Source organism: Acanthaster planci, linkage group LG02 (assembly GCF_054643075.1).
Source record: "Acanthaster planci isolate LZ-2023a linkage group LG02, COTS_SCS, whole genome shotgun sequence".
Lineage (NCBI taxonomy): Eukaryota > Metazoa > Echinodermata > Asteroidea > Valvatida > Acanthasteridae > Acanthaster > Acanthaster planci.
Genome location: NC_141778.1, coordinates 24,255,299 through 24,279,539, shown reverse-complemented (window position 1 = coordinate 24,279,539; position 24,241 = coordinate 24,255,299). Strand labels below are relative to the sequence as shown.

At 41.8% G+C, this 24,241-nt stretch overlaps 1 protein-coding gene across 1 annotated transcript in view; it reads right to left on the bottom strand.

Annotated features, from left to right (window-relative positions):
• Nucleotides 1-24,069, bottom strand: part of LOC110988629 (uncharacterized) — a 51,742-nt gene extending 27,673 nt beyond the window's left edge. The window contains exons 1-21 of the mRNA XM_087148922.1: nt 24,045-24,069; nt 23,263-23,514; nt 22,461-22,649; nt 20,102-20,299; nt 17,080-17,274; nt 16,612-16,812; nt 15,580-15,795; nt 14,939-15,039; nt 13,593-13,761; nt 12,580-12,804; nt 11,973-12,164; nt 11,561-11,755; nt 10,776-10,911; nt 9,447-9,565; nt 8,877-9,098; nt 8,062-8,253; nt 6,286-6,486; nt 3,199-3,441; nt 2,406-2,603; nt 2,100-2,318; nt 1,100-1,351 (exon numbers count right to left, since the gene is read on the bottom strand). Of these exons, the coding sequence (XP_087005048.1) occupies nt 1,100-1,351; nt 2,100-2,318; nt 2,406-2,603; nt 3,199-3,441; nt 6,286-6,486; nt 8,062-8,253; nt 8,877-9,098; nt 9,447-9,565; nt 10,776-10,911; nt 11,561-11,755; nt 11,973-12,164; nt 12,580-12,804; nt 13,593-13,761; nt 14,939-15,039; nt 15,580-15,795; nt 16,612-16,812; nt 17,080-17,274; nt 20,102-20,299; nt 22,461-22,649; nt 23,263-23,514; nt 24,045-24,069 (3,940 nt within the window). The remainder of the gene's footprint in view (nt 1-1,099; nt 1,352-2,099; nt 2,319-2,405; nt 2,604-3,198; nt 3,442-6,285; nt 6,487-8,061; nt 8,254-8,876; nt 9,099-9,446; nt 9,566-10,775; nt 10,912-11,560; nt 11,756-11,972; nt 12,165-12,579; nt 12,805-13,592; nt 13,762-14,938; nt 15,040-15,579; nt 15,796-16,611; nt 16,813-17,079; nt 17,275-20,101; nt 20,300-22,460; nt 22,650-23,262; nt 23,515-24,044) is intronic.
• Nucleotides 24,070-24,241: the final 172 nt, after the last annotated feature.

Below are 24,241 nucleotides of genomic sequence, written 5' to 3'. Positions count from 1 at the left end.
GCCTGGTGGGGAAACTTCCAACTTTTGCGCACTGTATACACAGAGACCATACATTACCCCAGAAATGTTGCACTCAGTGCGACCCATGCCTACAGCATATGTACCTGTCCCCACATGCAGTGTTATGCCTCTACAGAAACGTGTTTCCTATGTACAGTGCATACACACATACCACCTGTTACACCTGCATAGAGTGCTTTTGCTTAACTGCATTCACTTCTCTCATGTGTTCTGAGGAATAAACACCCTTATATTTCAGCCACAGACTAAAGCCCGGTTTCCATACTATGTCAACAAAGGTTGACGGACAGCACACAAGATGTCAAGACAGATAGTTACAGAATGGGTGTTGCATGACGTCATTTCACCAAAAATTCCACAAAATGGCATCTGAAACTTTTTAGGAGGTGTTACTACCTCATGAAGCCAAGCAAAGTTTGATGTTTTTTGCTTTAATATGGTTAGCAATAGCGTTGACAATTTGAGCATCATATTTTAGTATTAAAAAAGGCAATGGGCAAACTGTCTGCTAAGCGAGAATGACATCATTGTATGTCCGTCATGCCAGCATGCTTGCTTGTGTAGGCCTATTCTGGTAACTCAGTGCAGACATTTGGCAAAGTTGAACCTGACTTGAATTTCCTGACTGTCTGCATGGATGTTTGCATTAGTCACGATCTTCAAATATGAAAACACTTTATCCCTGCGTCTCTTTACATCGACATGGAAACTACGCTTCGCAGTTGATCATTTAACAACTGTTGACTGCCAGGGACAAGCAGCCAATTTTAAGAAACATGCCATCACTTTGCACCAGGGTACAAACAAAGTACAAACAAAAGAGGAACAATAGGGGGTCCCCAGTTGTAGGCAAATACACACTTGTGTGTGTGTGCAAAGCAAATTGAGGAAGTAGCATTTATGTATACATATCCACTGGCAGTGACTTAAGGCACACATGACAGTTGACCTGTCAGCTGTCCATGTGTATGCTGACTGCCAGATTGTGTGAACATGTACTCCTGCGTTAACTGGTTAAGAACAGTGAAAATACGGCATCCAAGACAACTAAACATGCAAAAAATACATCTGATCCCACCTTGAATGCTGACGCTGAAATTGCACGACACGCTGTTCCCTCCAGGGTCTGTGAAGACATACGACACGTCGGTGTCCCGTGTGAAATTGTACGGGGAATCAATGTCCGGAGGAGTCTTGATTAATGTCAGTTGGGCTCCTGAGTTGTCGACGGCCGTGGGTTCATCAAAGGACAGCACAACGCCTAAGGTCTGGCCGGACATGGAGCCAGACAGGGAGCCCAGGCAGACACGCAGGGTTGGTGGCATAATGTCTGTTTACCCCAAAATAATCACAATCAGAAAAGTCTCCCTTTAATTGTTGGTGTTGACAAGTGTAAAAACTAGCCTGTGTTTAACGCACAGAAGAAAAACCAATTAATTTGCATTGACTTCAAGCTTCAGCAAGAAGAACTAATCAATTTTTTTTCACGAGGAAATGCAATTATGTTCCCCGAATCTAAAATTGTATACTGTTTAAAAGGATGGTAGCTGATCATTTTGATTGGAATGCATTCTAATCTTCCCTTCTTCCTTAAGGCATGTGTAATCACAAATGTTCAATCATTCATCATACTGGTGCAAAATGCTGTCTCTGTGACCTCCAGCAATAAGTTTGCTGAAGGACAATTTACATCTGGGCAAAAATCTTTGTTAATGTAGCTGGAGTGTCAAGGTGGCCTTGGAATGACTGACATCTCAAAGCATCGGCTGATGACAGCTATGTTGAGATAGCTTAGGTAGATTATACTGTGGTTTTCCAAACATGTATTAAAATCGCGATTGAGCCCAAAGTCTCTCACAGGTCACAGAAAATGAAACGTGACAAAAGAATGCCTTTGTTAAAGTTCATTTCCTTAGTTTGTGACTTGGAATGAGACTAGATGACTTCTAATGGCCTTGAGAAGCCTTGAGATGGACTCATTATAGCAACATTGCTTGTATTCCTCACAGAGCTTTCAACTAACTTGCATGGAGCAGACAACCTTCCCTACGAGGACTGATCTCTTGCTCTGCACTCACCATGACACTGCACATTGAGTGTGTACAGGTCCTGGTCCCATGTTCCGTCAGGAAGGCAGGTCAACTTCTGGTCTGCAGGACCCACCAGGAGGAATCCGTTGCGGCAGTAGAAATGACAGGTGGTGCCGTAATAGGGAGGAATGGGACCGCGACAGAAGGAGGGATAGACACCCCCACCGACAGGGATCAAATCGTCAGGTAAAGATGGACAGCTGGCAACTGGGGAAAAAAGTAATCACTGTTATTTGTTTTCAATGGAAAAAAGGCTGAGGTAAAAGCAAGCTCTAGTTTGTTTGTTGCACTTACTTCGACAAGCTGGGCGTCGGCCATTCCAATCCCAGTACATCAAGCCAGTGCTGGCATTCCTGGAGCATGTGGCGGTGTCTGAACCCTGCAGGGTGTAACCGTTCTGACAGCGGACTTGGCAAGTAGATCCGTGGCTGCTGTCACACTCTTTGAGGAAGTCGCCATAGAAGGGAGGGTTGAGCTGCCTGCATCGGCGAACTGGGATGAATATTGATGGAAATTACTACAATAAATCCTATGAGAACCAATACAGCGGATCAAATCATGTGCTTGAAGAATCCTGTATCATATGACTCAACGTAGTCAAGTGTTGGATCAAGGGTTGCAGATGGCAAATTTGTATGTGCAGAAAAAACCACCATCCTACCTTGCTTTGTAGTTTTGTAAAAAAAAATTGATGTCAAAGCCATTTTTCCCAAATTCAAACTGACCTTTGGTTTAAAGACTTGCATCATTAAGAAATCTACAAATAGGTGATGTGGCAAAAACAACTGTCGCAAACAGTGCATATTCCTTTCACACTTCTGAGGTTTCAAGTGAAAGAAGAGCTGTAGCAGTTATGGGAAAGCTTGTATTCAAAATACAAAAGCAATTAACTTTGAGTATTTCCAACAGAAGGAAAAAAATTTAGGAAAAACGTTGTCCTCTGAAATTCTTGGCACTTCTTGGTAGCGGATATATAAAACTCAGAGGTGAGAGAGTTCTTTTCACCACCACAAAGGTTGCCAAACTTGAAGGGAACTAATAGTAAATCACTTGCAGTCTACGCTATAAACATAAGAGAATGTTTCACCTTTGACTTGGACGTCAAATTTACAGAATGCCTGGTTCCCTGCATCATCGGTCGCTGTACACCTGATTGGGTGTTCTCCTACAGTCAGCACTGTTGGCTGCTGGATGCTGCAATTAACAGATGGTGTTTCTCCAGAGTTATCTGTTGCCATCACATTCCATGTCACAGTGGCTTCAGACGCACCTTGCAATGGGTACTCAATGAAATCCAGTGGGCATAGAATGAAATGCGGATCCTCGTAATCTGAGATCAAATGAATTCAAATGGTTCTGCTGATTACATTGGCTCTCTATGGTACATCATTCCATCTAGATGCTAACCAAGATGAGTCATTTTAAAATCAGTTGGTCTACTTCTTGAAAATCAAGTTTCATTATGCAGGAGAGAAATTGCATCCTATTCAAAAAAATAAAAGCAACAGAGCACCTGTGAAGTCTTTGACATCAATCAAATTGTACGCCAACAAAGCAGTGTTGGAGGTCTCGAGGTGGGCCTCGAGGCTGATTTTTTAAAGCCTTGGCCTTAGCCTCAGCCTCGTTATGTAGTGACTCAATCTTGACCTTGGCACCCTCAGGACTCGAAGAATCAGTGGAGGTCGGTTTAAGGCCGCCAATTTTGACTCAGTGTTCCCAGCTTTTAGTTGTACTCAAACATTTTATCATTGCAAACTACTTAAGACATACGCACAAGCATCGGGAATGGATCATTTTTGACTACAAAAACATGGTACAGTACCTTGACTCCTTAATGACGCGAAGCAGCTAAATAAACTTTTTTCCCCAAGAACCATACTTATTACCATGTTGCACAAAATGAATAGCTTTTGAGTTTTGTGATGTACTCATTGAATGTTCCTTGAAAGAAACGTGAAATTTTCTTCGATGCACTAAAAAGGGTATTTTTAGGTGGCGTTTTTAAAGGCTTCTGTGTACATTTTTACAAAAGTGAATATCGGTGTTGAAAAATTGAGACCAAGAATACCATCACCAAATGAGATTTAAATCATGAGTGTTGACGCAGTTGGCTGCTGAGCAATAAAGTGCACCACGATTTGCCAAATGGTCAGCGCTGGGCAAGCAGAGAAAGTACGGTTATTGTCATTTTTTAAAGTGCTCCCAACTTTCCTCTTTTGTTCTTGTTGAAAAAAGGTTTTATTCACACACACACATTTACGTGGTTGGGGGACTTTTTGGCAACTGTAAAACTGTTTGTGAACCTCCAACTTCCTGTTTTGGGATTAATGGCCAGCACGTAAGCCTCGGTCACCTTCTTGCACTCTTGTTTTTTCATATTTCAAAAACTTAAGAAATTCTCTTTCTTATAAAAACAACTGTACGTTGTGAGAGCAATTAAAGCTTTTAAATTTTTCTCTTTTTTTGTGGTGGTGAGGAAGGACTCACCCTCATTTGCTTTGATTTTCAATGCATAAATGTCTGCAGCCCAATGTTCAGTGGACGATTATTTGCTCTCACACTGCAGGCACGCACGGGTGCATGGAGCCAACCAGCCTAGCCAGGCATTATGTGCAGCAACCCAGCTAGCATATGCTTACATAGGCTTAGGCCGTGTATGAAACGGACTTCCACAGCTACGGCTAGGTCTTTTGTCCCCTAGTTTCGGATTGTGTATGCAAACACACAGCAGACTCAACTACATGTGCCTATTCCATGACGTAATGGGTTCGTCAACTTTACAACACGGGGGGATGTGGTTGGTAACCTCACGCTTTGCATTCCAAAAAGATGTGTCAAAATCGAAACAAAACATGTTCACTTTGTTTAATCTATGGTTTAATTCACTGGAATTTTTGTGTATGAATTGACTTTCTCTAAATAAAAATATCCTTTGTTAGAAAATGTGCCCGTGATATGATGTTTCGTCACTGTCCTTAAAACACTATTTTACTTTTTTTTTCCAGTTTCTAAACTTGTTTTGCAGAATATTTTATTCTTTGGCCTCAGTGCCTTTCCTTTGTAGAAATTTGGGCCTTGCTGCCCATGTCATTGGCCGTGATGCCCCTTAAAATGTCCCATTTCTTGAGGCCAAAATGGCAGTGCCCCAAAAATGTTGAAATTCAAGCCATGATTATGTCTATTCAAATTCGTTCACAATATTACGCTGAAAGTTTAACTAATTAATGAAACATAGCACTTGGCTATTTTTCTTAGACAAAATAAGTAGGGATATTGTCTTGTCATGTACAACAGTTTTTTGTGAATCTAGATGAAGTTTGTGTGCAGCCAACTGTGCTACCAATATTTTAGAGAAAATCACCTTATGTAGAGTTAAGCATTAAATAGAGTTATGTTACACACATATTTGTGTGTTTAACTGGCCTTGGCCTCAGCCTCTGTGGCCTTGGTCTTGGCCTCAAAGGTCAGTGACTCAGTCTTGGCTTTGGAGACCCAGGACTCGGCCTTGAAGGTCCTGGGCTCGACTCCAACAGAGCAACAAAGCTTGAGCATCTATAGGCATTCAATAGTTTTCAATTAGCCGCCAGTCCAAACTGGGCATCATTAAATATCAGGAGGGTGCAAGGCAAGAAGCATTACTGAATAACTGTACACTCCGCCACTCCAATCATGAATGTTGAAAACACTATCATTAAACCTCAAGAGCTGTGGCAAGACTACTACTGTGAATCTGATCTTTACAATGTTGTAATTGAGAACACTTCAGACCTTCACAAGGGCACTGGACCAAGACCTCCAGTGTGAATTGAATTCACAAGCTATTCAAATAAACTGCAACAAAAGCATTCCTTTGTCACTGTTCACCCTGTTACTTGTGACTGGTCTTGTGTCTGGTCTTGTTATGGTTTCTTAAAGCTGGCCTGCTATTACTGAATCCAAACACCATTACAATGATTCTATTCAAATTCCACATACTTTGATTGGATCATCACAAATTTGGCAAATTTGCCACTTGTACGGCCAACATTCGACAGAGGTTTGTCATTTTCTGATTTGCTTTCACTCATATTTTGCCAGTACAGGTAAAGGATTCAATGCAGTCATGAGAAGGGGTTCAAGGAACGGACTGAATGATTGTGAAATCATCACAATTTTGACAGAAACAGAATCTCACCGACACAGGTGAATGTAGTCATGTTGCGGGACCATGCCCCATTGCCAAGGCAACGGATGAAGTCATAGGATGGAGGGTCCACTCTGTAGCCTGACTGGGAGCATTGCAGGAAGCAGTTGTCATTGAACGTTGGGGAGTTCAGGCAGTTGGGTGGAGATATCTCCATGCCGGCTGGTGGGACAAGGGGAGGACAGCTACGCTCTGTTTGGAAAAAGAAACATTAAAGTAAACTCCATTTCCGCTGGTCAATTCCACAGTGATATCAAGAGTAGAATTCTCTACAAACGGGACAGTTACTAATTACATTTAAAGAAACAAAGAAATCTTCTCTGCCAATACTAGCTTTGACCACGTCCAAACCGTGAGTCTAGAGCTATATCCAACCGCTAGTCAATGGGTTTAGACATGGCTCTATGCAGTAGATCACAATAGCTTTGCTGATACAACTGTACTGATATTCAGCGTACACCATTGTACCACAACCAAATATTCAACCCATTATGCAACTATGGCTTCACCATACACAATCCACATTTGGGCATGAAGGATTTGTGGGAATCACACGATGAAGAAAGTACTTCAACTCATAAACTTTCCTTCATAAAAACAATGCATACCTTTTGGCAACTTCCACAAAAGCCCTCCCCCCAAAAACGTACAATCATTGTCACTAGTGTAAAAAAATATAACATTGACTGCTGACTGCGAGTATACTCATAGTAACAGGTGTATGAGATTCTGCTACTGCCAGTATACTCATAGTAACAGGTGTACGAGATTCTGCTACTGCGAGTATACTCACAGTAACAGGTGTATGAGATTCTGCTACTGCGAGTATACTCATAGTAACAGGTGTATGAGATTCTGCTACTGCCAGTATACTCATAGTAACAGGTGTATGAGATTCTGCTACTGCGAGTATACTCATAGTAACAGGTGTATGAGATTCTGCTACTGCGAGTATACTCATAGTAACAGGTGTATGAGATTCTGCTACTACGAGTATACTCATAGTAACAGGTGTATGAGATTCTGCTACTGTCAGTATACTCATAGTAACAGGTGTATGAGATTCTGCTACTGCGAGTATACTCATAGTAACAGGTGTATGAGATTCTGCTACTACGAGTATACTCATAGTAACAGGTGTTTGAGATTCTGCTACTACGTAGTCCTTGTAGTTCCATTTGCTTGTTCTGATTTCCTGATAGAGCAGTTTATTTTGTACACTTCAATGAGTAGTATGCCACACAATCAGCACTTTTAGTTGCCTCATTTTGTAATAATGCGATAGGGACAGCTCCTCAGTAGATGTAACATCCAATACAATGTCAATGACAGGACAAACTTTTACAGAATGTACTACATATTGAAAAAGGCAGCACAGAGAATTCAAGAAGTTTGTCATCCCATTGCCAACCAACCAGTTATCTCATAGTGATGCGGAGCGAGATAACTCGTAGCTCACATTGTGGAAAAATCAACTCCATGCCATTGCCAGTTACAAGTTTTTTGTTCGTATGTTTTCTCCATAGAATAATTATAAATGAGCATACGTAGAGTACCCATGAACTATGCGTGCATACGTACAATGCTTGGCAAATGGGAATGCCCCATGAAATTAAATGCATGCACGGCAGTCAATGTGTTATTTATAAAGACCTCTTTGATGTAACCTGTAAACTAATCTTAATTGCATGAGACTTTATAGAGTGGTGACAAACTTTTCATTACAATTTTCTGGTATCTGACCTAAGCCATTTCAAGTCAGTTTACCTTCACAAGAGAAGTCAACCACATCCCATGTGCTGTTGGCCAGACAAACGGATCGCGGGGAACCAACTCCATGATAGCCATACGGACAGTACCAGTTGCAGGTGGTTCCCAGCAGCTCAGTGGCTGGTGGGTAGTGAAAGCAACCTGAGCGTATTGCAAGGGGTCGGTCATCCAGGGCTGGGCAAGTGACAGCTGAAAAAAAAAATCCAATTGCATCATCAAAAGGATAAAAACATCCTGAGATGCAGCATCCAAGTCATTCAAAACACACCAGGAATACAAATCACATATTTTTCCCAACTTGCCATGGTCCATCATGATTTCAAATGGAATGAGCTGCTCTCTCATAAGAATCCCTGTAGGAACACCAGAACGTTTAGTCCTCTTTGATAATCGCTATGTTTCCACTGAAATACACTGAGCTGTCCAACAATCACTTGCAGTCACAAGCATAAGAAGACCATGGGTGTAACCACACAAGCCTGTCTGCCTAAGTACCTTCTGTAGGGGTCATTCCACGAAGTTCGGGCACAGTTTGTGACAGTGTCCCTTGTTACATCAGTGAAAATAAACATCTTTTTCGCTGCATGTGGATTCTAAATTGACATTGTTCTAAATCTTGCTAGGTTCTTGTAGTGGTGTGCTTCATCTTTGCAGAATAATAATGACTTCATCTGTTGTACTGTGAAAATAATGGGCAATAAAAGTTACCGATGTAACAAGGGACGCCATAACAAACTGTGCCCGAACTTCATGGAATGACCCATAGGTGAGTAGTAGATAAAATATTAAGAGACAGATTTAAAGCCCCTTACGTGAACATGTCGGACTTGCACCAGTCCACTCCACCTGGAAGTTGTCGCTGCCATTGATCTGGTTGGCCCAGTTGATGTTTACCCTCTCACAGGTTCTGTTGCTAGGACCAATCAGGTTGTAGCCTTCATTGCAAACAAAGCTGCAGGTGGCACCGTAGATGTTACTGGGGCACTGGATTAGGGACCCACTGGCAGGGGCTTGCAGTGGACGGCAGCGTAGAACTGATGGGGTCAAGGGTCAAGGGAGAAGGAAATACAGAGACTACAGAAGGAAATTCTAGATCCAGGATTTCAGGGTAAGGGACCTTTAGAAGCCTCGACTTCAATTAACTATGACAACAAAACTGTATGTTAGATTCAAACTTCACAATTCTCCAAAAAATGCATTTCTTCACCTGCTTGCCAAGTTTAACTGAAATCAGGCATGGGACAGCCAAGTTCTTAGGGAAGGCTCTTTTGGGGTTGAACAACATAGGTGATGGACTTCTCGTAGACGGCAGTTTGTGCTCAGAGTCAGTCTGTAGTGAGTGAGCCTGGATTGAAATAGTCAATGACAGAATGCTTGCCTACCTTGCACAGTGACATACACATCACATTGCCTTCTGTTCATTGCAGCATCGGTAGCAATGTACACCACGCGGGTTTTACGTTCACTGAAGAATGAACCTGAACCAAGGCTTGGGTGTTGACTGTGAGCAAGCAAATGAATATGTCACAACAGCCTTGGGTCTTGCATTGATGTAACTCTTTCACTTACATATATTTATATATACATGCAGTAAATTCACAGTCAACATGTCTGCCGTATGTTTAAGCATGATTCATAAATACCTCAGACAGTCTCCCTATTCCACATCGTGCAACTTAACCGTGTATTAACATTTGATAATGCCCGCTGAGAAGTGACGAATCAAGTGCTGGCACCTGGATACAAGACAGTTTAATCGATTCTGATTGGTCAAGAGACTGTGTGCACACAGCTCCCCATGAGCATACCAAGTTCATTCAAGGAGATTCTATTGGACAACTTGAAAAAGGAATACACCATAAAATGGACCGGGTGTTTGCGAAAATGAAAGTAAAATTCTAGAACAAAATTGTTGGAAATCTATCGTATGTTGACTTCTTTCGACTTTTTGACTAAAAAGGTACTGAAAAATGGGAATAAATATGTGCTTAGCCGGTCTTATACTCAGGAGACTGAAAGCTGATAATGCCCTTGCCTGCGGCTCGGGCATAGTCACGTCCATTCTCCTGAGCCGGTCTTGAACCCTTAGTAAATCAACCGAACATGAAGAAGTACACCATATACTGAAAAATACCTTCTTTGAACCAAGATTTCAACACAAAGAGTTTGCACATGTCACATCAACCAACAAATGAACATTTTGTAACCTGGAAGAAGGCCTCAATGTTAAAAAGTAGTTCAAGTAACATTTTCCCCAATCAGTTGCAAAACACACAACTACTACTCTTGGACAGACACAAAAGGCTAAGACTCTTTCAGTTTACAACAAAGAAGGATAACAATTACGGCTTCTTAAAAGCACTAAACTCAAGTGTTGCTAGGATGTTGTGATGAGGTTTCTCTGACACCTCTTGATTAAAAGTTCTGATTGCAATGAGGGAGTCAGGAGTACCAGCCGACCAGACTTGTTCAATGCTTTCATCATGGCAAGCAAGTTATTCAGATCTCTACAAGTGTGTAAAATAAGGACTAGTACAAAATGTATAGAGTACCGAAGTGTGACGTCACTGTGAACCAGAAAGTGCAGTGCAAACGGATGGAGTACGCGCGCATGTTGGTTCACGCGCTGGTTCTGGCGCTTATGCCGTTTACACATTAATTGTGCACGTGACGTATTCACTTCGGTACTCTATTACAAAATGAATACAGACCTGGTCACAGTGACATCACCAGAGTTATCTGTGGCATCTGGTGGAGTGAAATAGACAACAGTCTGTCTCATGTTGGGGGGTGCAATTTCAGAGATGTACTTGGGGCAGGACTCGGTGAACACTGGTGGCTGGTGATCTGGCAAGGATACGATACCAAAAAAGCCAAAAATGAAAGAAGTCCTGGCAAGGGAACATGAGGTTGTAAGTTGTTCTGAATCTGTGTGAACGAGTGTGGAGACTGCATGGTTCAGTGATCTGTGGTCAGTTATCTCCAGCCAGAAAGTGGTGACAAAATGCAAGGAAACGGAACAACAACAATTGCACATTAAGACAACACAAGAAGTTCTTTCATCAGTACAGCATGCAATTCCCAGCAGAAAGCTTGGATTGGCCATGGTGACCCAAGTTCTTCTAAAGAAGATCTAGCACAGAGAGGTCAGATTGGCGGAGGGGTACTTTACAACTTTTTAACCTCTGTGACCTGGCTGAATTCTCTGCTGGTATTTCTGTGTACTGTAAATTGTAATCTACAGTATCTGCTTGTCTGTTTTTCTCAACTTCTCTTCTAGTAATGACGTGATGAGTAGGGCCACGTTTTTCTGAATCCACCAAGAGCTTAAATCCAGGTTTCCAGACAAACATCTATTGAAGACATCTATTGTAATCTATTGTAATCTTTGACACACTACTTACCTTCTTTATTTTACCTGTGTGTGGTGCCTCCAGGTCTCACGTGGGGTGACCTCTACAAAAAACACAATGAGTTGGTTGGTTATTTAGCTTACCTGAGCAGGAGACTGGGCGTGCATCACTCCACACTCCCTGGGCAGTGCAAACCTTGCTGTAGGGACCATTGAGAGAGAAGCCTTCATTGCAGGTGAATATACACTGGGTGTTGTATGGAAGCTCATGCTGGGTGGAGCATTCACTGGGTTGGACTGTACCATGGTCCAGGCTTGGTAAGGTGGGACACACAACAGCTGCAGTGAAGAATGATTGGATTGTTAAAAAGTGGCCCCTTTGAAGCAAAAGCTTGATACAAATACTGTCAGGCATTCATTTGGTTTTATTATCAAGCAAGAGAAATGTCACAGGAAACCAGGACTACGCATGTAAAATTTAATAACTGCAAGGTTGCCATTGTTGGTTGACATGAAGTTAAAAAGACAAGGCTGAGTTCATTAATTTTTGCCTCACCTTCACACACCGGCTGCACTCCTGTCCAATTCCCATCAGCCAGACACGTCCTAATGGTCCTACTCAGGGATGTACGGTTGTCACGGTAACCAGGATTGCACACAAACGTGCAGGATGACTGGTACTCTACCTCCTGGTCACTGCAGCCTGAAATGTAACCGTTGGGGATGGCTGGTACCTGACACATGTTGGCTGCGAGGGAACATTGACAGGAAAATTAGTTTGGATTTCGCACGAAGGGGTCATTCATGATTCTATGCAGTGCATTCATGTAACCTCTGTGAATCATTCATCAGAACAGTCTCTATAATTTCATTTTTTTCCTTGGTTATTCTTTTTGAATGGACACAACATTAAAGGGCTAACCTCTGTAATGAAACTATTCCACTAAATATTCATCACGTTAACATGATTCTTCTAATTGGGCTGGGATCACTCCTACCATACTACCAATACCACTGCTATAGAGTTTAATGCACAAGAAAACATTTGTCCAGACAAACATTTCTTTTGGGAAGAGCTCCCATTAAAGAAGACCTTGAAAAGTACAAAGTTTAAATAATTGTTATTACTCCGGGCATAAATCAGGCAGGTTGAAGATACTTACGGATGCACTCTACCACTGGGCCCTGCCAGTAACCAACTGTTGATGACGCTGTGTTCTTGACACATTCAGCTGTGACTTCTTGGCTACCATCTGACAGTGTGTAACCTACATCACAGCTTATGCTGCACACAGAGCCATATACGGCAGAGTTGTGACATGTCCCTTGGCCAGACACCAGACTGGTCTCACTGTTCTGGGGACCATACAACGGAGGGCAACGGGTGACTGTAGCATGAATAAAATGAGGAGACCAAAATAATCACACACTGTCTCAAGACAAAAAAAAACACGCATGATTCAATGTATGCAGTAAAGAGAACCTGACCAACACATTTCGAACTGCAGGAACTTTGTTTCTCTTTCTTACTGCAGAACTTTGAAAACTTTTAGAATCCTTCAGAAATTCAATCCCAGCCACAGAATGATGATGAACATGTGAAGCTGCAGCAGTTTCACAAACATTTTTGGAGAAAACATATTGCTACTGCAAGAGGAACCTTGATAGGAACCAATAATCTACATGTACATGTGTGTGCTGACCAATTTCACAAGTAATTCATGAAGGCGAAAGGATAACTCAGGTGGCAAACAATCAAGCAACTGGGGCTATGCCAAGTATTCAAATAATTGGATATCTGATTGCTTGCCAAACAAAGTATTTGGTGGTGAAATCATTGAATTACCAGAGGAAAAAAATCAAGTATTTGTAAACAAAACTGCTCGCTAAAAGCACATTTCAAGATCTCGCTAGGGACTAATGGGAATAAAACACCAAATGGGACCAAACATCATTTGGACTCCAAGCCTCCTAATTCAAGAAGAGGACAGGCTCCTGTCCTGAAACTCAATGAGGAAGACCAATACCAAAAGCATGCTTATGTTGATTTGGCTGTTGTGGAGATGTAGTACGACCGATTTGGAATGGAAGGCCAACTTTCCAAATATTCTCTAGTTTGAATTGAATCAGACTGACAAGTAACACAAATCATCCTCCATGTACTTATTGTTGTTACCTAGGACGTTCACACTGAAGTCACAGGATGCTATGTTACTGCTGCTATCCTCGGCAGTATAGACCAGCCGATAGGTCCCTTCATAGAATACAGAGCTCCTATTGGCCGGCGCTGGCCGTCCATTGATGGTATTCAGTCTGGCAGTGAGGTTACCACTGGCGTCCATGGCCTGACAGGTTGGCGAATGCATACAACAATGTTAGTACTACACAGGTATGTTTGGAAAGCACTAATCAAGAATGCAAAGAGGCCCTGCAAAGCAGTTTTCTTAGACATACTTTTTGGGCGTCATCATACTAGTCATCAATAAATAAAAACTAAGTTACAGAAGTGCACTTTTTAATCCATTAAAATTGTTTGAGCTTTCCTGGACAACTGACAGCACTGTTACCATGAAGACAGTATTCAGTTTTGTTAAAGATTTGCTTGTTGACTTACACAATAAACTACCTAAGAAAAGGACATTAAGGACAGCTAAATGTCAAAATTCCACAAATCAATGCAAGGTTGTGGTTTTCTCCCTACGATGACAATGCAGTTATGAAAAAGGGCATAAGAACACATTTTAAAACATTCACACAATAATTGAAAATAGACAATTGAAACCCAATTTCATTTTAAGGGCTGTAGTAAAATGAATGCATTGTAGGGACCCTTTCAGGCTTACACTGTGATAGAATCATACCCAGATGATGTTGTCAATACCTCAACGACTAAAAGTCTCTCATAACTTGCCACAAAGAATTCATGTGGGAGTGTTATGCAGTTGTGTACTATGCAGAGAAAAATTCTCTGAATTCGTTTTATGTCAGACTAAAAGTCCCTTGAGTTCTGTTGAATTCGTCTACCAGGAGCTTGCAAACCCACTGGTTTCAGACAAGGACAGAGCTGAAGAAGTAGAAAAGTGAAGTTTTTCACATGTTTTATCCAAGACAAATAAGATCTGTTTGAGAAATTAAGACATATTTCTCTGTGTACGTTTGCAAGTAGCCGTTTTAGGGCATACAGAATATTTTGCAAAAACTACAGTTTTAAAACCGTTGGCCACTTAAATCCCTCTGTGTGTTTGACTTCGAACTCTGTATGCAAGAAAAACTATTTTGGCTGACATTGCCTGGACCTTGCTTTTTTATCTGAAATACTTTAAATCCCCAACAGTAAGGTTTTGAAGGAAAATCAATTTTTTCAAGATATATACATGTATGTACAACAAAATATTCCAGGGAACTTAAATGCAGAGAAGGAAATCTGGCATGAAATCAACAGACTTAGCAATGGAATATACTGAGACACTTCTGTCATCGTTGAACACTGTATTTTTAAAAGCAAAAGGTCGCATCCATTACCTGAATTGGTTCCCATCCAAAGCCATTAACTGTAAAGCTGGTCCCCTGCACTGCAAACAGCGTGATGTCTGGAGGGCACATCACAGTGGGTGGGGTTTTATCTGACAAATTTGGAAAAAGGCAGTTATGTCAGCTCACTGTGAGACCAACAGGTTGAGTAAGCCTCTAAAAATGGGGGCTACAATGCGTCATTTTACAGTGATAGAAGGGAAAAAGCCGCAAGTCATTCAAGTCCTGTGTGAGAAAAGCCTTGGGAACTTGTCTGCCAACTGTCAGAAATTCCCCCTTGATACATATAAAACAGGACACTTTTGACACAAAAACAAAAGGGGGAAACATTTTGCCTCCTTGCAAGTAAAGCTCAGCGCAAACAGGGGTAACTGTGACGGATAAGGAGGGGGTTAGGAGATTCAACCCCTCATCATCTACTGCCAAAAATACGAAAATAAGAGAAAAACCTAGGTTTAAAAGACACCTGTTGAGCCTTTCCCTGAGCTAAACCTGCCTCTACCTCTGATAACACTGAGCACATGAGCAGTGCTGCTTGAAGTTCAACATACATCCAATAAAGAAAGTCGGGATGGCACAGGACCACAACTGTAGTCTAGAACCCTACATCTACGCTCATGAAGAGTGCCTACCTGTGCACTGCGCTGGGACACCATCCCATTGCCTGTTCAACTGACACGTACGATTCCATGAGCCACTACTGGTAAATCCCAGGTCACATGCTGCCATACAGATAGTGCCATAACTCTGCATCTGATCTGTGTCGTTAACCGCCACTCCGTCCAGCGTGCATGACAGTGGCATGTAGCCTGGAGTACCAGGGGCATCCAGTGGATCACATTTGACCTCTGCAAAGCACAGCCAGGCAAATTTGGATGAGAGATGCCATATGACACCAGGTCAACAGGAAAGTGCTTTAAGATTGTACAGCTGGAATTTGCTTGGTTCCAGTTAATTAGTAGTATCAGATAATGAGCTCAATGAAGAGCAAGAGGAATATTCCTGAGGAACTAAACAGGCACTTGGCTGTTTAAGACTGAATCAGCCGAAACTGATAATGGCCTGAGCAGAGGGTCTGAGCCAAAGGTATCCATTCTCCTAAAGCCGCTAAAATGTTTCAGACTGGCAAAGCACATACAGTACATTTATTCCCATTTGTACACATCTTTGAGAGATAAAGTGGAAACAAATAAACCAAATTACAAATTTCCAGCAATCTTGTTCAACTAATTTATTTGCCATCCTGGAAATAAGTTGCCAATTTGTTTGGCTGTTTGTTTATTTTTTTTAATCGACAGGGCTGACATTTTTTTGTGGATGAGAAAAATTTGTTTCGAGAAAACAATCTAATTTTTCCCCCCCGACCCAAACTTTCATGTAACACTCCCCACAAAGCCATATTAGCAAACTACTCAGCATGCCCCAACCAAATGCCCATAAACCTGCAGAGTTTACACAGTGAACTCCCACCAATGGACAGTTTTTTCAACATAAAACATGCCCTAACTTGTTCCCATTCAGGGTGGATGCTTGTCCCACAACCCCCCAGGTGCCTAAAGCAGGAGATACTTGGTCCACTATGATGGCTTTTTGCTTTACAAGTTTCCTGGGGTGATTGCCAAGTGGCTGATTGCAAATTGAACAGCAGACCAACCTGACCGTACCTTCACATGTGATAGTGTTTTTATCCCATGTCCCCCCTCCATTCCCGTCATCACCGCAGGTTACATAGGTGGGCTGGGTCGGCATGAAACCAAGGTCGCAAATCAGTGTGCACACTGTGCTGTAGATTTCCTGAGCATGGGGGCAGCCATTTTTTATTCCATTCTGCGGTGCAGGCAACTCACTGCTGTCACAGGTAATAACTGCAGGCAGTGTAAATAAACACAAGGCATGTCAAAATGCATTAACCTAAATGCTACTTGATGCCAGCTGACTGTACTCATTTATCAAAAACATTGATTGCTAAATTCTTAGACAACAATCAATTTTCAGATTAAAGCTTGAAAAGGGAATTTATTCAAGCATGCCTGATTATTAAATTCTAAATTTTTATGGGGATCTGATCATTTTAAGTATAGCATAATCCTGAGTTTCATTATTTGTCCTCAGCTAAACTACATTACATGTACCTTCACAGTATGGGAAGGTGGTATTCCAGTTTCCATCCATCCCACAAGAGACCTCTGTAGACCCAGTCAGCACGTGGCCTGGTCGGCAGGCAAAACGACAGGTGGTCCCTGCTGGGATCTGGTCAGTGGCTGGACATTCATCCTGGTTGGTGATGTTGGCATTAGGAGGGATGTAGACTCGTGGACAAGTTTGCTCTGAATACAGAGGGAAAGTAAAAAGGGGGCTTGACTCCATCAAATATGACATCCTCAACAATGGAAATATTAACAGCTGTTAGTACACACGTATTAAGGTACCACACATCAGTGTTCAATGTTTCTTTACTTCCTTCTCCCTTGGAAATTCTTTGGAAATTTACTAATGCATGATGAAGCAATTGCTTGGCTGCAAAGTTGATTTCATTTTCACAACCTTCACGCACAAATACACATTCTTACCTGACTGAACTTATCCAAAGATGTACCAAAATCAGAAAGTCCAGATAAATAAAATGCCAAAGACCGTGAGTGACACTGATTGATCAGTATCTTGTGATATTGTGATATTGATCGGTATCATAATTCATTCTGAATGTCAAAAGCCATACAAATTGATCTTTGATCATAAATCATTCAGTCAAGTAACAAGCCATTCTAATGGACTTTTGACAAAGGCCTGTTCACTCTGTCATGTGTGACTGACTTATGTTCTATCAGACATCGACTTGTGATGTGACTTTTGATTGATCTGTGATTTGACTTGTGACAGATTTCTGGCTGACTTCTGATTGACTTTTAATGGACTTGTATCTGGACCTGAGGCTAACTTGTCATTTGACGTGTGATTGTGATTTGATTGCTGTTGACTTGTAATTGATCAGTGACTGACCTGTGATTTGACTTGTAATTGATTCGTAATTTAACTTGAGGTTTACTTGAAATGTAAATTTGTGATTTGACTGATTGACTAGTGATTTGACTTGACATTTGTTTCATCTGTGATTCGACTTGTGGTTGACTAGATGACATCTCTATTATACACACATGAACTGAAAAGGAGGTCATGAGTGTACATCTACATGCCCAAGAGAGTGTGAGTGACCCAAAGAAATTATTTGGGATCACTGCATTGCTATATTTAGACTATGAGTTTCACCGTTTGCATCATGTAAGGGTGCACACAGTCACAAATTTTAAGTACACAGGGCTTGAAATTGGGCTAATCATCACAGGAGCAAGTTACTTGTTCCCTAGACAGCTGAATTTGTCACTTTACGGGGGGCGAGTAGCTCCCATAGCAGGCATTAACTCTTAAATTGAAAAACGAGGAATATATTCTTGCATACAAAACTGCATGCCTGCAGCGTGAAGCCAATTCGGCGTGGGGTCCGGGCCCGCCTTAGGGCCCTGGAAAATTTTGAATTTTACATGTTCTGTGGTGCATTCTATGCAGTTTTTGGCCCCAGTTGAAGTGAAATTTGAGTGAAAGATGTAAAGCTTTTTATGGCATACTTTACATTAAAAATACACAAAATGCTTCTTATTTGTGATTCTTTTTGAACTTTTTATTATGAGAGGTACATTCTGTGAAATAAATCTGTGACATGGATCTTTTGGATGTTTTCACCCTTTCCATGTGATTTAATCTGGCTCTCTTAGCGACCTTTGGTGCAACCTCTAGTGCTCTTGTTTTGGACGTTGGGGTCTTGGAATGTTGAAGTGGGTGCTGTGCAATGGCTCTTTGATCTGATAGCCTTCCTTTTGGAAGTCATTTTGAGTTTTGACGCGTGGGTGATCAACGATCACAATGCACGTTGACAAAAGCGTTTTTTCAACGTTTGCGGCTAGCCGCGGAAGCGGTACAGTATCCATATAACGCCAAATTCATTAACATCAGGAAAAAATTCGGCACCGGACTACTGGCTTGTCATCGACAGACGGTGATTAAAAGTACGGGGCTGAGTCTGTGTCCTGCACTTTTTAGTGCATTTAACGCGTGCACAAAACAAGGGGCCAGACAAGGTTTTTGTGCTCATTAATGTGTACCGAAAAGTGGAAAATAGCAAAAATATAAACAAGCCCAAAACGGGGATATAATTTTTGTGCGGAGGGATTTTTAAAAATCCAGAAATCCCTGGATCCGCGGAAACGTTGCATGCCTGCATACAATATTAAAGACATAAAGTATGTTCAAGAAAAAAAAAGCAAAGACCCTGGTCCTTGCTGTTGCTTATGTTTAAATTAATGACACCGATAATGTACGGTTTAGTCTTTGGCAGATATTAAAACCTTGAACAAGTTGTTATTTTTGCGGGTTGCATGCGACGTACAACTAGTAGTGACTATGTGACCAAACAGAACCTCAAACATGTGCTTAGCGACGCTACACAAAAGGTCAGGCACTGGGCCTTTATAACGTGCATATGCACACAGACATAAAAGGGAACTAACTGCAGCAATCGAGCATTTTTGAAATGAGTGGATCAGGCTGAGATTTTGCCCTGGTTCCAGCTATTTTGGAGCATGGTTCAAAACCACATGTTCAAGCTATGACTGGAACCAGCGAAACTGAAGTCTAAGCCGAATCCGCTCATTTGGCTTGAATTTCCATACAATCGTGACACTGGCCGTGTATGTGCGTGTGTGTGTACGTTCATATGTGCGCATGCATCGCATGCAAGACTGCGGCGTGCGCTCGTTGACATGGTAAACAAAATTGTACCATGTTATGGTTCCGTGAAAAGGCTGATCCGAAGCGAAGTCAAAATGTTCAGGTATTTTTTATAACAAAAGGAGAAACAAATGTTCAGGTACATGGAATCAAACGGGCGTAAGTACTTGCGCCCGTCATTATGATTTACGGGCGCATTTCTGAGACAAACGGGTGCATTTTAGCTACCTGCACCTGTTAATTTTGAGCCCTGGTATTGTATCATATTGGGCACTATACATGTACATTGGAATTTATTCATGTGTGTGATGTCTAGGCCCCTCAGATCCACGCTGCCAAAAATTTCAGTCTATGTAGGTGAGCCTAGGTTACCTTCACAGCGAGCCTCGTAGCCATCCCAGTAGCCCTCAGCTGCTCCAGCCAACGCCAGACAGCGTCGGACTCCACTCCCTGCGAGCTGATAGCCGTCATGACACTCAAACTGACACCAAGAGCCATAGGCTGTTGAGCATGATGTATTTCCCACAAATATACCGTTTTCTGGAGCGGTCAGCGGAGGGCATGTTATAGCTGCAAAAGGTCAAATTATAATGTCATTACATTGGCAAGACAGAAAAGACCTTCAAATTAACCAGTTTACGTCAGATTTTCTAAATATCCAAAAAAGATGCTGGGGGTGATTTTTTACCTGCAAATTCTTCAACCTTGCAATTGCACTTTGACCCAACCAAGTACGACGCATTAATACGTCAACCACGGAAATGAAAAAAGAATTCTTAAATGAGTTCACAAGTCATCCGTGGAACAAATGACGAAAATTATGTGTGTTTACAGATAACTTCAGGCGGTTAACCACTTCCTGCCGGGGACTCCGGGATCGGAGATGTATGGTTTATATGGGTGGCCGGGGTCTCCGAACTCAGACAAAGGAAACAGGGCCCTGTAACAAAAGACCAGGCTGCTGGGCATTACCGACATTTTTCACTCTCAAAAGTGGAGATAATCCAGCCTTGTTTTGAAACCATATACCAGGGTTTGGGGCATTGAGGGCAAGCGGATTACCACCGGGGACAAAAGCACTCTACCACCGCAGCGATGAGCCACACAGCACCGCTGCACGCTAATCTGGCCCCTATTGAAAAGAGGTCAGCAGTGCACTAAGCCAGGTTCGTGAACAAAAGACAGTTATACAACACCGCACAATCTGGGCTCTGTTTACAAGGCTGCTGGCCTAGCTGAAATACTCGGGCGTCAACGAAGGTCACCTGTCAACTTAGAGTAGTGCCTAAAGATTACTTGGAGCGGCTATAAATGACCGTTAATTTGAAAACGGAAAAAATGATAGTCATGCCGGCCCAGCATCATCAACATTGAAAAATGCCCCGGCATGAAATGGTTAAACTGTTTTCATGGAATATAATCAATAGATTCAAACTGCAATGAAGTCACTATCAACAGGTTTCCAGTTGTCTCCTCAAACAAATTACACAGAACACACTTGTTTTGTCATCAATAATTGTAAAATGTTTGGTACCAAGCTTTCAAGTGTTTTCTGTCTAATGACTAGTTTGTCTATTTTGACAACAATGTTATGAAAATTGGGCAAATATTCTCGAGAAAAACCAATTTCGTTTCTGAGACAGGTCTGCCAAAAAAATGCTAAGTGTCCCACTGACATGATCATGAACTGTAACTCTGCACAAAATATCTAGAAATGGAAGGCGTATTAGGCCTACTTCAAGCTTTCTCTGCATTTCGGTGCTTGCTTGATACAACGTGTCTTTTTAATGCCATTTTTCCCGCCAAATTTAACTGCGAAATCACATGAGCAGGTGCGCACACACCTGACCTTTTGATGAAATTCTATGTTACGCGGTATTCATCCCAAAATTTCTGTGCGTAGTTTTTTCCGCACCTTTCTTGCTGGTTAATTTGCCTTACGACGATGCCATTTTTGCTTTATACCCAGACGGACTTGGGCCTGCCAAATCACCACATGTGTACAGCATTGCTACACAACCCTACACATGCAGTTTCATTGCCGAGCACCATAGCTATCTGCAGGTCCTAGAGAATACGTGCACCAATAACGCAGGGCAGAATTAGCCAACAGAGGGCGTCACGATCAGTGGTCGCACAGTCTTGCAGTCAAGACAATAATACAGCGCACAAAATACGGTACATCATGCAGCTTATACAGTGCAGAGAGAGGTTTAAATTTACGCTGTTATTATCTTTTAGCCATAGGGTTTAAAATACAGAAGATTTATACATGTGTGTTATTGCAGAATAACGGAAGACTGCCGTCAAATACGGAAACCTTCCGCAAAATGTGGAAGAGTTGGCAGCTCTGGCATAATTGACGAAACATGAAAAATATAGAAACTTACATGTACAGTACCCTTTCTATATAGTAGAAATTAATTAACAAGTATTTTAGGTTCTGCATGAGGATTTATGCTGCATATTTTGACTAAATTCCACGTCAGGAAGTGTATATACATGTACGCCAATACCCACATTATTTAAACCCTTGAAAAATCCCACTCGGCTATCAGAACACCAGTTAATGATACAAATACTACTAAATGAAAATACAACTCTATTTAAAATCAATGAGACAAATGTCCGTTCTGAAAAGTGAAAACCAACCAAAAGGTGATATTTTTGCAAACTCTGGCTGCCCACAAAAGTTGTAGGCAAACCGAGCATGGTCTATTCTAGTACTAACCTTCACAGGTTGGCTGCTCTGCACTCCAGACTCCTATGTTCCCTTGTCGCTGGCATTCAATGCTGGCATTGCCCTTCAACACAAAGCCTGGCTGACACTCAAACTGGCAGTCAGAGCCATAGATGAACTGTGATGATGAGCACATCCTCCTCTGACCAGATAGGAATTGGAGAGCTGGACACTGGATCACTACAAATGTCAATTAAGGGTTGAAGGCTTTGTACATCACAGTGCCTTTGTGTATTACCAATATCAAATTTAGCATTTCCAACCTTGGTGCTCTGGGACGGTCTCGGTATCGGAAAAAGAATTAAACCTCTCCATCCCATTTAGGTAGGTGAGATCTGGTTCCATTCTCTGAAAGTGGCTTGGTTTTGATGAGCAGATAACCTTCTTCTTGAGCAATGCTTACACGTTCAATCTTTGTTTGCAAGGATACACTACAAAATATAGCAACAATTCAAATGGTCTAAACTTCTTCTTTTCTTTCTATATCTGTTTCTTTTGGCAAAATAGACAGACACCCCAATGGAACTGTCCAACAATAAACACACAACTAAGTCACATGGACTTGGCTAATTTGGAATTTGGGTAAATTTGGACAAAGTTTACAAACTTCACATGCTCTGCAATATTTGGGTTTTTGTTACTTGGCCCTGCTGAAATGATAGCAACAGACACTGAGTGGAATTTTCTGACGGACAGGCAAGAGTTTTAACTAGTACATGCCATATCCTGTGAGAGGTGTCTTTGTATGCAATTACTCCAAACCTTGAACTGATGTTAACAATGACTCGCTCACCTTGGACTATGACGGTGAATGAACATGTTGCAGTGTTTCCTGCCTCATCTGTGGCCCGGTAAGTGATTGCATGAGAACCTCTGCTGAACATCGATCCTGGTGGTAGACTTCCATGAGCAAGCTCTGGGTTGATATCAAATTTGGAGTTGTCACGGACTTGTGGCAGATCCCAAGTGACATTCTTGTAGGTCTGAGAGGCATCTGCAAACTCCCTGATGGTTTCTGAGCAATTCAGAGTGGGATCTTGCACATCTGTGGGATGCAAAGTCAAAAATCACATGGCCTATTGCAATTTTTAAACAAACTTCCTTTTTTTACCTAATGCAGCATCCATACACAGCATGCATGGCCCTCAATATCCGTTTGATTCAGCCAAATGTAACTGATTCATCACACACTAAGCCTCACTCAACAAGAGGTGCTAAAACTGGTCCGTTTGATTCAGCCAAATGTAACTGATTCATCACACACTAAGCCTCACTCAACAAGAGGTGCTAAAACTGGTCCGTTTGATTCAGCCAAATGTAACTGATTCATCACACACTAAGCCTCACTCAACAAGAGGTGCTAAAACTGGTCCTCCTCCCAAAATCTCCAGTTAAAAAACATAGGAATAATAATCAATTTAGTAACACAGAAGCCTAGCTTTGTGGAGATTGCCAATGGAAAAAGTAGTGGTATGCATTTGAGGGTGAGGGAACCGTATACCATATTTCCGTAATGGGTGGGTACCCAGGTACCTTTAATAACTTTCAAAATGGTAACAAAACAGCAGTTCTGACCACTGGCATGCTCACTGGTGCACATTCAGGAACTAGAATTGCAAAACTTCGCAATTTAAACTTTTTATTTCTAAGTTTTAAGTGTGAAACAATGCAGTAAAATCTCAACAACTCAACCCTCGGGGGAACAGCTAAGAAGTCAAATTATCTGGATTTCAAGCAAACAAAAGTCCCCACGTCATGGGGTCATACCAGGC